Source organism: Periophthalmus magnuspinnatus, chromosome 24 (assembly GCF_009829125.3).
Source record: "Periophthalmus magnuspinnatus isolate fPerMag1 chromosome 24, fPerMag1.2.pri, whole genome shotgun sequence".
Taxonomy (NCBI): domain Eukaryota; kingdom Metazoa; phylum Chordata; class Actinopteri; order Gobiiformes; family Gobiidae; genus Periophthalmus; species Periophthalmus magnuspinnatus.
The window spans coordinates 20,710,661-20,724,490 of NC_047149.1; the positions used below are offsets into that span (position 1 = coordinate 20,710,661).

General features: G+C 38.5%; 1 protein-coding gene across 1 annotated transcript; it reads left to right on the forward strand.

Moving 5' to 3' along the window:
* Nucleotides 1-1,046: 1,046 nt before the first annotated feature.
* gtf2a1 (general transcription factor IIA, 1) lies at nucleotides 1,047-11,883 on the forward strand. The gene is made up of 10 exons (XM_033991089.2): nucleotides 1,047-1,292; nucleotides 3,823-3,924; nucleotides 4,350-4,521; nucleotides 5,450-5,514; nucleotides 5,954-6,029; nucleotides 6,456-6,580; nucleotides 6,974-7,078; nucleotides 7,890-8,159; nucleotides 8,607-8,696; nucleotides 9,859-11,883. Exons 1-10 carry the CDS (start codon nucleotides 1,263-1,265, stop codon nucleotides 9,964-9,966), a joined length of 1,143 nt encoding a protein of 380 aa, XP_033846980.1. The 5' UTR covers nucleotides 1,047-1,262; the 3' UTR covers nucleotides 9,967-11,883.
* The last annotated feature ends 1,947 nt before the right edge of the window (nucleotides 11,884-13,830 follow it).

Genomic DNA, 13,830 nt, shown 5'->3' on the forward strand with positions numbered 1-13,830 from the left:
TCAAGTGTTTGGTTATGCAGTTTGATCACACTCTAGTGGACAAATGCTTTTACTACATGGGGATAGCCTGGATATTTGCATTGGTCTGAAAGAGTGATGTGCCACACTTTCACACTATTTAAACAAAATCTATAAGACCTACAGCATTTAAAGATAATCCATAATACTTTTATTATAGATAAACGGATTCAGATAGGCCTATTAGCCGTAATGGGAAGAATGCTTTGAATATGTAAGCACAGAATACTGAATTAAAATTTATTTTGTAACATATTAATTTACATGGTGCAGTCAGAGGATTGTATTCTGAATACTTAGAATACTTTTACTTCAAGTTGCATTTAAATTATAGTGCAAAAATGCAGTAATAGGATTAAAAACAGCTTTAGATTTCTTTCACTGTTGTTATATATTTCCTATCACTAATTGGAGAAGGACAAATCACTCATGAACTCACCACAAGAGCAGTGTTTTCTACTTTTCTCACTTATATGGTGTATTTTGAAGCCTATTTCATGATCAAATACCATAATCTATTCCTTTAATTTTAGAAAAGTAACTGTATTCTGAATACCACCAAATGAAAGAACACAGTTACTCAAAATTAGTATTTCAAATATGTATTTTCGGTACATGTATTCAGTTATGCCTATTAGATATAAGTATAATAATCAGGATGCATATTGATTAAAATTTCTCTTATTATAATGAAATACCAAATTGGAAAAAAATAAATAAAAAAAATTACAGTAATACAATATAAATAATACAAATAACGTCTAAAATAAATAATAATTTATTAGGTTTATGTACCTATTATCTATTGTCTATTTATATGTACCGTAGTAGTAGTAGTAGTAGTAGTAGTAGTAGTAGTAGTAGTCTGTTTATAATGCGCTGAAGACGTTGGTCAGATTTAAATAACCGCTAATCCTCCACACTTTAACTCCATTTCCCAGAATTCTCAGAAACAGGTGATTCATACGTTACTCCAAATCTCGCGAGATGTGCGGTCTGACCCTGCCCTATGTCTCGCGCATTCGCAGCTCCTCGCTCAGTATATAAAGCAGGACGACGGCGGACGGAGGACGGCTGGGGAGTCGCAGCCCGGGATTGTAAATAAGACCGTCAAAACTGTGTTATTTACAAACGTGATGCCGGCTGTTTTAGAGGCTCGTGCCCAGCTGTTTTAAGTCGTTTTTTGGTCATTTTTGGCTTTTATTTCTCGCCTATTTCCGTGTGGTTTTGACACTACGCAAATAATGGCGAGCTCGGCTAACTCGAACCCAGTGGTAAGGATCAATCTCTAAGGACTGTGCGCAGGGGATGGGGTAAAGTTTGAAGAAACATGTCGGAAAGCTGGCTCTTGTTGGTACAGTGAAGTAACTACGCCTTTGCAAGCACAGCAGCTTAATAAAAAGTCTTTAATTTGCCATTTTAGTGAGTTTCAGTTGGGTCTACTTCTCTTTAGGCTGGTCTGCGGACTAACACTGGAAGCTTTCATTCAGTGTAAATATTAACTGACGCCTGTAACGGCTCGACTCGAGATTTTCACATTGTTTTTTGGCAAATGGGCTTGACTAGTTTGTGCTTTTACTACACTTTACTTGCTCTTTTGTCAACGGTTTCTAACTACAGACGTTCGCAAAGCACTTACATATGGTCAAATTCAGTTAAAACCGCGTTTAAAACCAGCATAGCCAAAACAAAAACAAAAAAACAACCAACGTGTGGCTTTTTTTTTAATGTCAGTCCGCCTTATCATCATTGTCCACCATTTCCACAACAGAAAAGCAGGACAATTCTCCCCAAAAAAACACCACTTCCGTTAATCCTATATAACATTTGTCATTTTCCCATGTAAAAACGACACGATAGGTCCTGGTTTCGTGCGCAATAAGGGTGAAATAGTCCTCCAAAACGGGGTAAAACGCGGGTTTTCTACGCGGCTGTGAGGCTCGCCGTTCCCCCGCTCAGTAAAATGGCTTCCCTCCGTCCTCTCCGCTCGTCTCTGGCCCTCCTCTTTTCCGCTGCCTGGTTTTATACGGCCATATTGCCTCTCTAATATAGCTTTGCCCGGGATGGGAAGGTGCTACTCCGCGCTACGTCACCGGCTCTGCTTATAAACACCACTCCGCTTTAAATAGTGGAGTCAGGCCGAAGGGAGGGAGGGAAGGAAGGAGAGACGCGGCCGGGAGAGCGCAGCGGACAGCGGGACAGCGGGACAACGCAGCCTGGAGGGAGCGCACTGCGGCTCTCCGGCTCTCTCTATGTCCCCCCCTGTCCTGGAATGTTTCTCAGTGTCGCTTTATCTGCGCTTTAATCACATCCCCGCGCGTGTGTGTGTGTGATCTGATACATTTACAGGCGCGTGTTTTGGTTGAGATAAGGTAGTGTCGTGCCAGTGCAGTACTTCCAGACAGAGGATTATACAGAGCTGTGGTGTTGATGGTCAGAGCGTAGGACTGTGCAGAAATAGCTCTAGGCTCTTGGTGTTGTGTTACAAGATTATCCTGCAACTCTAAAGGTTAAATGTAGTGCAGTATCTAGTTTGCGAGTGTTGTGTTCTGCAGTAGTAGGCTATGTAGGTTATTACTTACAATGTTTACACTATTGGATGATCCTACAACTCTAAAGGTTAAACGCACAGTAGTTAACAAGTGTCATATTCTGCAGTAGTAGGCTATGTAGGTTGTTACTTACAATGTTTACACTTTTAGATTATCCTACAACTCTAAAGGTTAAATGCCAAGTAGTATACAAGTGTTATGTTCTGCAGTAGTAGGCTACCTAGGCTATTGCTTACAATGTTTACACTACGGAATTATCCTACAACTCTGAAGGTTAAATGCAGTGCAGTTTGCAAGTGTCATATTCTCCAGTATGTTTACACTACTAGAAAGATTATACTACAACTCTAAAAGTTAAATGTAGTGTAGTATCTTGTTTGCAAGTGTCATATTCTGCAGTAGTAGGCTATGTAGGTTATTGCTTACAATGTTTACACGACTAGATGGATTATCCTACAAATCTAAAGGTTAAATGCAGTCTAGTTTCCAAGTGTAGTAGGCTAGTACTTACAATGTTTACACTACTAATACTACTAATGGTAATCCACACTGCTATATGTTCTTGAATTTCAAATAGAAGGCATAATTTCATATTGCAGTAATGTATTCTGAAGGACAGTCGGCACATTTTCATTTCCGTCTTACTCATTCATAGTTTGCTTTTAGATATGAGGAAATAGTTGTTTACCAAGGTTCTGTATTACGCAAAATTGACTCTCGTGAACTTTAAGCCTTGTTAGAATGTTATTAATGTGTCAAAATATACTGAGTGTTGTGTTGTTCTATTCATACATGTTTGAGTAATTCTTTATTATTTGTTTCTCTATATCTCCAATGCTCAAAATGCTCTGTTCCACCTTGTGATGTCATGAAGCGGTAGTTTTCAAGTTAGCAGCTACGTTTTCATCTTTAGTTCAGTAGAGATTCGCAATTCCAGGGCTAAAATTATCCAAATTATTCTAGTGAAGGTGTATGGAGTTTAAAAACACAGTGGAGCACTTCCTGTATTACCACATGACATCACAAGGTGGAACAGAGTGTTTTCCTTTTGAGAGAAGAACTTTAAATATGCAGGGTTTGTGTGTTAAACATGTGTGAATGAAACAAAACATAATGATGAGGAAGCAACTTTATAACATAGATCCAAAATAGTGTAATGTGGTCCCTTTAAACATAACAATGGCCACAGTAATGTATTTATTATAAGTTTAATGTAGTTAATATAACATGTGGTTTGTTTTATTTTATGCAGCCTAAGTTGTACAAGTCGGTAATTGAAGATGTCATCACCGAAGTACGAGAGCTGTTTTTGGACGAAGGAGTGGATGAACAAGTGCTTTTGGAGCTCAAAACGGTAAATCACTCTAACACAATTATTTGCAACCCAGTACATTTGCAGATGTGAAATGGGCTGTATTATTGAAACCAAATGTAAAGAGTTCAACTGCAGATATTAATGCCATTTCTATATAGTACTATAAAAGTAGCCTTGATCAAATCCATCCAACTTTACTACACTTTTATTACATCCAAAATTAATTAAAAGTTACATATTCATAATAATTCATAATATTTAGTTCTAAACAGAGATATGGGTTTTTGCAATAGATTTTTTTTTTTTTTTTAACATTCATTATTACTATCTAAGAACACAGTACTAATAAGACAGAAAATTACACCAAAATATAGTTCTGGCTATGCAAATGTTTAATATTATCAGCTGTCCTGATACACATAATTAGACTAATACAATGACTAAATCTTAAATATTCTCCTCAGCTGTGGGAGAATAAGCTGTTGCAGTCTAAGGCAGTGGAGGGCTTCCACACAGAGGAGCAGGCGGCTCTCCAAGCTCAGCAGCAACAGCAGCAGGTTCAGCACGTCCACCCCAATCCACAGGTGACCACAGCACAGGCCCAGCCCGTCATCCTGCCCACCCAGCAGCAGCAAGGTACATGCAACTGCAAACTCATGTGTTCATTCAGCTGACTGCTTAAATGGGAATATGGGTGAAAAAAGAATCACGACTTGTACAGTATATTAAACCTAAAAGCATGTGCGCCTGCATGTGTTTCCATCGATAGCGGTGGTGCATTATTGCTACCGGCAGAAACACATACCATGTCCATCCTCTAAATTAGGTCTTAAGTTTCATTCATAAACTGTGAGAAACTAGTTGTTTTACTTTCCGTAACTTGGATTATAATGATAATAAGCAGCAAAGGACAGACAGAGGAGAAAAGGTGAAGAGCTGCCACTGGATCAAAGAGGGAGGGAGAGCGAGAGGGAGGGGGGACAGGGGCAGATGGCACTGCTCGCACAAGAGACTGGTGCTGTGATGATCTGCATGATTGGACTAAATGGTCAGTCATTCCCTCCACACACTCTTACTGCCACAGGATTGGCTGTAGACCTGTCCATTAAAATTTGCTTGTCTTGTCATTGAGATCGACCAAAGTTTACATCACGATCTATCAATCTTTTGATTTTTGCCACAGCCCTAGCAACAGTGCTGTATTATTTGCAGCTCTGGTTCCCTTGAAAATAGGGCCGGGCAATGTGACAAAATTTTAATTCCCTGAACAGAAACAAGACAGACTGAAAATCATGGAAATTGTAGTTCCATCAATGTTTTGAATGGATCTGGGTGTTTTATGTTTTCATTTTTAGAAGACTGTTTTCTACTCTTTAAAACAATCAAAATCCATCATACAATCATGTGTACTGCAAGTATATTGGTATGTGAACAACTATGGTATGTGAATGGGTAAGAGCTAAGAAAAAAAGCATCTTATTTACAATACTGTAAGCTTCCCCACAATTTTGAATAATCCCATAAATCATCATCATGATAATAAATGTATTTGGTTTGTCCACAGCTGCCCAGCAACAAGTCATTGTTCAAGATTCAAAGCTTCTTCAACACATGAGTGCAACGGGGATTGTAAGTTTAAATATTGGTCCATTCTGATCCTTGTTTCTCAGAGCTTAAAGTTGAATCCTTATACACATGCACATACAAGCAAATTCACACCAGGTATTAAGGTTATATTGGCTTTTTACTTCTTTCTCGCTATCACCTGAAATAACCTTTTGCTGTGGCTGAAGTTTGTTGTGGTAAATTGAATGCTAATTACAAAGCTTTTAAACCATAAGCCAAGGGACACAAGAATATAATGTAATTTAAATGGCTTCTTTATTATGGTTCTCCAGTGATGTCTACTTAAACACCTTTTAAAATTATGCTTTTTAATTGCCTTTGAATGATCATGTTCTTTGTCAGTCCCTTAGGTATGGAATGTCCTAAACAGCCGCAATTATTGTATGATCCTCATTTATGAGTCAAATTTGTGCCTAATGCAGTTTTCCCCTCTGTCCACTAGAGTGCAGCAGCCACCGCAGCAACTCTGGCTTTGCCCACAGGTGTCACCCCCTACCAACAGCTCATTACCAGCCAAGGTAAGAATTTACAATCATCACAACAACATGTTTTTTTTTAAGGAGACATATTTTTTGACTTACTGAGCTTTTAACAATCTTATAATGGTGTCCTTTCACACTATTTTCTGCTCTAAAATGTTTTCACTTACTCACTTTCATATATTCAGACTCTGAGTCAGACATGTAGGGTTCAAAAATCTCTTGTAGCCACTTTTCAACGATAAAAAGGGTAAATGAAAATCTGCTGCTTGCTACAGTAAAATGCCACTATCGAGGTGTGACTCATCAGTTTAGCTCAGCAGTTTTGAACAGGTCCCATTTCTATTGCTCTTTTTGATCAGTTTTATGGTTTACAATGAACACAATGTAAAATCATGGTTTATATATGTTACAGTTTAATATTAAATACTTGACAAAGCACAATAATACGTCTAAATATTTCAGGTCAGATCCTTCAAGTGGTTCGTGCAGCTAACGGAACTCAGTACATCATCCAGCAGCCTCAGCAGCCCATCCTCCTACAGCAGCAGATGCAGCCCGGAGGAGTCCAGGCACCGGTCATTCAACAGGTAAATGACAACGTGTGGAGAACATGTGTAAATAGGCCAAACTAATCATCTAAATTTCACAATGATCAATTTCATAATGATAAAAAAGAGCCAAAATTAGACCACAGCTCTCGCTTTTTGACAGATATAATGACTTGATAAACTGTTAATGGTTGAATGTGGCTCTTCCATTTTAAGATCAATTACAATGGTCTGAAGGTAGACCCTTGTGGAACCCCTCACCATTTTATATAATGACATCCCTCTATCATTATAAATCTATGAGGGATCCTGTTCTTGCATTGAATATAATTAGGAAGTGGCTCAGACTTGATAATGAAATCCCAGGTCTTGGTCCGGCTGTGCAGAATAACTAATGTGTTATCTAAAAGGCCATAATGTGTTTTGCTGTAGGTCTTGGCCCCGATCCAGGGAGGCCTGCCCCAGCAGACTGGAGTCATCATCCAGCCGCAGCAGATCGTCTTAGCTTCAGGAAACAAAGTCCAAGGAAACGCACAGGTCAGCACTTTAAACTCTCTGTGTAGAGTTTACTTTAGAACAACTTAATCTGAAACCTCTTAGATTGGGGCCATATATCCACTAATACTGAACCTGATGATGTATAGCTCTAAAGTCTGTTGTCATGCTGTATTTGTTCAATTACTTCACACAAGGAACACGCAATGGACTCTTTCACTATCAGCCATATCAAAAGCAGGCACTACCGGCCTATATCATGTGTTTATCATGTGCATGCTCAAATTCATAGTGAGATCTGAGCTTCAGTCAGTGCATATTTCTGTGTCCTTGGGCAAGACACTTCACTGACCTAGTGGCTGGATGTGGCTGGAGCTTAACACAGTGTAAGGGGTGAATGAGTAATTGACTTTGAGTACCCATGTGTTCTTTATTTTACAAAATCAACATATTAAAGGTACCTGATTTTTACTGTCCTAAAAATATGAAAAACAGAACTTGTAAACTATTTGCAGTGGTCCAAAGTTATTCCTCACTTACCATTTGCATTCTAATCATTTTAATTATTCACAGTGATGAGTTTATCAATGCTTTTTACAACCTTCAGAGGCCAGAACAGAGTTTCCCGACACCGGAATGCTAAGAATTAGCATGCTAATTGCACACTTCCTTATTCACTGACAAGAAAATGCTTGATAACTAGATGCAGACATTACCTAGCTGACTTTTTTGACTTGTATAATATCTGTACTGGGGCAAGACAAATTTTTCTCAAATACATGGACTCAATTAAACACTGACCTTTACACTTAGTAATGGTGAGACCCGGTGGTGTCCTCTCTGCTTGTGTCAGGTGATGCAGGCAGCGGCCATGGCCCCTCAGCCCGGGCAGCCCACCACAGCAGCTCAGGTCCAGTCTGTGCAACAGGTCCAGGGGGCCGCAGCTCCACAGGTCGCCTCCTCCCAGCCCCAAACGCAGACACAGCAGCCTCCCATGATGCTCCAGGTGGACGGGGCGGGTGACACATCCTCAGAGGAAGACGAGGATGAGGAGGAAGAGTATGACGAAGATGAAGAGGAGGAGAAGGACAAAGATGGAGCGGAGGATGGACAGGTGGAGGAGGTGAGAAAACTGAATAATCTAATGACTATTTAAACAACAATGAGCCAGTGTTTCTCATTAGAGAGTAATGGTAGAGCTCTACAGTCTAGGTTTGTCCATTTATGGTCTTAGAATTTGTTATGCGCAACAATTGTATTCTTTATTTTGTTTTGGTTCCTGTAGTATCAGAATCGTACAAAAATAAATATATTAACAAAATTGCAAAATGGATTGTGCTGGATGCTTGATATTTCATAACATCTTCACAATCCACGCAAAGCAATAATATCTCCATGGAGACGAGCAGCTTGCCGACCCTCCACCAGAAAAGGGACATGTTGCATCCTTTATACATGAAAAGAGAACCTTTTAAGGCAGGCCGGGTGTAGCCTGAAGCATGAGCTAGTGAGTTTGAATGAGCGGTATGTGATTTCTGATCTCATGCATTTTGATCGTCTTCCTTTTTAGGAGCCGCTGAACAGTGAGGATGATGTGAGCGATGAAGAGGACCAGGAGCTGTTCGATACAGAGAATGTAGTAGTGTGCCAGTACGACAAGGTAAGACACAATCTTTGACCCCATCTCTGCCTGCCCCCTCAACCTCATGTGAACCACTGTCAAAAAGTGGATATGTTACAAGCTGCCTTAAGGGTTGTACTTTATGCATTATTCAGGGTGCAATTTCTCAGCAGCTGAAAATTGTATGTTAAAAGAACATGGCAATTTGACTCAGCGTTGAATCACTTGTAAAGTTGTTCAAATGAGGTTTAAAACAATAGCTGCCTACCTGAAAGTGACATGTCAGTGTTGACAGTTTGAGACGACCAGAATGTGGCTGGTCATTTACGGAGGATCACTGGATTACCACCTAACGATGTCACAAGTTGTAATCGAACTTTTTGGAGGTCGAGAGAAGGATAAAATATGTATTACTTAGACGAGCATTAATGAATCAAAACACACCTTATATGAACATGCCGATGTAGAGCTGGGAGATGGAACAAAAATGACTCCCCCTTATTGATCATATATTTATTTTTTATTTTTTTCCTCTTTGTGGGAACATAGGAATGTAATATACTGCATTGACACAGGAATACTACATCTACAGTCCTCTTTCTCCTTTTTGCAAATTAAACCAATTCACTATACTTGTATTTATTTATGTATTGTATTGAACAAAAAAATAAAAATACAATGGATCATAATCAATTATCTACTAGATATAAATACTAGAGTGACTCATTCAGCTCTAAGTTTTCCAGAATTTGTCAAAATCAAGTCTAGAAAATGTCATTTTTTCCATTACATAAATGGTATGGACAACATTCATCCAATAATCCCAATTTTTTAAACTCAAAAAAATGAAAAATGACATTCAAGATACATTTCTTAAACAGTGCAGACTTTGAATTAGTGCCACTTTACCCAGAAACTGTCAAATTTCATCTTCTACATGCTTTTACTGGCAGAGGATTGACTGTAGACCTCGATTTAAAAGACCCAAGCTGATCATAGAAAATAGCTGAATTTTGATCTCTATTAAAATCCAATTAATTGCACAGCCTTATGCTAATGTTTTTTTTAATAATCTGAAAAATGAAGTGTCAGAGCATTTGATACCCTCGCAGCTGTTATTCCATCTCCCGTGTTAAGTCCGTCTGTCTGAAAGCATGTCCCTGTGTCCCTTTAAAACACCCACTCCTCATTTCCTCTCCAGATTCACAGAAGTAAGAACAAATGGAAATTCCACCTGAAGGACGGGATCATGAACCTCAACGGGAGGGACTACGTTTTCTCCAAAGCCATTGGGGATGCCGAGTGGTGAAACCGTGAAATTACACAACATAAAGGAGACTGAACTGTCGAATAACTTCTCCAATCCAGTTAACAGACATTTCATATTCTTCCATATCCTGTCATCGGGACAGGGACATATTTTTGGAGCGTACGACAAACCCAAAAGACTCTAAGATACTGTAAAAAAATGTCTAAATATCTGGGTTTGTTAGAAAGCTTTGGGGGAGAATTGCGCCTATATCTGGCTGTTGTTTTTCCTCATATGTTCCTTCATACGCATATAGAACGTATAGTAAACATTTTAACACTGACGCAGTGGACCAGAACAATCCGACCTATTCAAAACTTAAGAATGGGTCACTCTTTGTTGACCGCCTATAGTTGAAAATGCTTCACAGTGCACTGCTAGTACTTGGTTGACTGGATTAACATTGAAGTCTCATTACTTAGTGCCACCCAGTCAAGTTTGCTGCCTTTAGAACAGCCAGAATTTAATTTTTGGCCTTTTTTTTTTGTTTTCAGTTTCGATTTGCGTGTTAACATGGTGCTTCAGAGTGTTTTATGTAGTTCTCGTTTTTAATAAATGTTGAATGAAGGTTTAAAATAACAATCCAAATTTAGATAATTTTAATATTTTTTAGCAGACGTTGCGTATCCAAAGTTAGTTTTAACCTTCTCTGGAGCTCCATTCCATCGTCTAAAAAATTTCAAAAAATTCGTAAATGATTTTGAAACTGTACAACTCCTCTGTCCTGTTGCCGTGTCTCGTCTCTGTGCTTTTAATTCTCTGCAGCTGTCGGAAAATTTGCACTGTTCGTTATGGTGGACCTGAGGGACAAGTCGCACGTTTTTATCACAAAGCACAACAAAATGAGCAAAAACACATCAACTAATTACTAGAAAACATTGCCAAAAAATATTTTAAAAATCTCTGAAATTGGCCAATTAACAAAACACGTTATAAAACAAATACTTCAGGGAGACAAAAAGCCTTCCCGATTTTATGAAATTAAATCTCTAAAAATGAATCTAGGTATGCAATAACAATACAAAGCACAACATCTAAAAGGGAATGCCAAGACTATTTAAAGTAAATAAAAATGAATAAATTAATAACTAAATAATAATGATAAATCAACAAAATAAGAAAAAGAATAAGTAAATAATAATAAAAAACAACAAAAGTAAACTAAATAAAGTGATAACTAAATAATAATAATAATAATAATGTATTTATGTTTCTTTTGTTTGTGTTTTTTTTTTTTTTTTTTAGTTGATTAAAAAAATACAAAAAATAAAATGAAGAACAAAATGGCTAATCTGAAATTCAATATAGTTCAAAATCATAAATTACAAATCTGGATAATGAAACACTTTCTTTCACACGTTGATCATTTGGGATTTATGGCTGTTAGCATGTTATGTTTTTGCAGTTCCAAATTGTTGTCGCTGTGACTTGTCTGACCTCCGGGCCACCGTAGTTTTGTCAATATCGTGAATCCGAGTCGCCCGTCGTCTCTGCGTGTCGAAGGATAGATTGTACTTTTGCGTGAATGCCGCATCACTACCTTTTTCTTCTTGCACAATAATCTGCAATCGTCACAACAGTTAGTTTTTATGTTTTGTGGAGGCGAGTGTTGTATTTATTCCAAATGGTGTAATTATTTGAAAGGGTTGGTAAAGTTGCACCAAACAGTGCTCTTATAATAATCTAATCTAAGTGTTCCTTTTTTTTTTTTTTTTGTTTTGTTTTGGCTGGACCGTGTTTTAAATCATTTCGTCCACTGTGTCCTTCCCCCCTCTTTCGGCTTTTCATTTTATTCATGACTTTTAAATGAGAATATTTTCTATCAAAGTGAATTTAACTGAAGGGGCTGGTGTGTCTATGCCGTTCGTTTTTAGTGCCCCCGATGCAGCAATTTGAAATAAAGTCTGTGTTTTTTGACCTTTGCGTTGCTTTGTTTACTGTTTGAAATAATAACGGCGGTAGCACAGAATGGCAAAGTAGGAACTCATTAATATAATTCTGAAATGAAAGTGTTACATTTTAGTATTTTGCATAGATAATTCTGAATAATTTTTACCACTAACAAGAATTTGGTCTCTCATGATTAAGGTTAAATTGACCCACAAATTGTGCACTTATGTTTGTTTATTTGTTTGGTAAAATACCACCCCTGACTTAATGTGTTCAACTGGGATTCACCCACTCCCCACTCCCCTTTTTTATGACGAACGACTTAAGCAGAAGTAACTTTTCTAGAAGGATCTGCCACCTGTCTCCATGGAGATGTCTTTGTCTGGCTTGGATTGTTCCACAGTATGACATCAAGCACATCTATATCACATTTATTTCACTCTTCAAAAAGGTACAGTGTGTGTGTATATATAAACAGACATGGCTAACCTGCTTGCCGCCGCGTTCCAAATGGGAAGTGATCGTGGGCGCTCTTCCGGCTCCATCGACTCTGGCTCCAATTCACTTAACATTAGAAAACTGTCGTCTCTCTCTCCGTAAATGCTGCTGTCGGGTTGTCATTTTGGTCTTAAAATGTTCGTATTAACCCGCTCTGCATGGTATTTTATCCTGGTACCCTGGTATTTCGCTATTGTGTTCGTAACTCAAGATATTAACATTAACAACGGACAAATTGGGCACCTTCTTTCCGTGAGGTCACTCCTGTTAGCGTTAGCAACAGGTGACAGTTGATTGACAGCATCGCAAAGCGCCCGCCCCCTGCCTAAAAACTAGCGGTGTGGGCGAGAAGAGGTGTTACATTCAGTAGCCTTACTCCTGATTGGCTCTTTGGTTGCTATGATACTCGTGGTCAGAATTTCAAATGTGCTCCAAATCCGCCCTTAAAACGTCTTGCTTCGTTGAGCTTCATTTAACTCGAGCCGAACTCCCTTAATCCACTTCTTTATACAGTCTATCCCTGTAACTTGTCTCCATTTCAGGCAAGCTAAGAACATCTCCATGGAGACGAGCAGGTGGCAGACCCTTCACCCGAAAAGTTCCACACAGCACCTTTTAAAAGCGTCTCGCAGATCTCCGCATAAAACTAACACTTTCTTGGATTCATTCATAACAGAACTACAATTTTGACAGATATTGGATTTCCTCAGTTTAAGCCCGCTACTTTGGCTGTAATGTTGGTGTGAGAGCGTAGATCTGTCTAAAGTCCTTTTGTAATCCTTCATCTGGATCATGGGTGGTCTCTTTTTCCCCCCGTCCCTCCTTAGTCCTACACCCCGAGCTCGCTAAATCCAAACGCACTCACTTCAAACTCACTCCACGCCCGTTTCCTTTGGAGTTATTACAGCTCAAAGTTCAGCGCTGTCTGGGATTAGGCCCAATCAAACTAGGTAGAATTTAAATCCTGATTGAATATGGCGGCGAGCTGTCGAGTCTGCGCTTCATCACACTCCACAATAAGAGTGTTTGATACAAGGAAAAAATGCAATGTTTTGGGCGTTTTAAAGGTTTTGTATTGAGTAATATGTTTTATCAAGGCGGTAAATGCTTCGTGTACTTTTGTGATTCAGGATCTAATATCTGTTTGTCTCCATGGAGATGTTGTTGTTATTGCTTCAAGAATATTCCACAGTATGACATTAAACCTATTATTTGTTCAGTAACAGGCAGTGGTGGAACGTAACAAAGTAAAAGTAGTAAAGTACTGCATTTAAGTTGAGTTTTTAGGTATCTGCACTTAAGTAGATTTTACAGTGTGTACTTTTTACTTCACTACATTTTTGAGCTGGACTGAAATATAAAAAGTACTTTTCATAACATTTGGGGCTTATTTATATCGTGCTCATTATTTTTACATCCTGACTAAAGTTTTTTTAATTCAAGCTTCGAGTTTGAGTGAACAAAAATAAATACCGT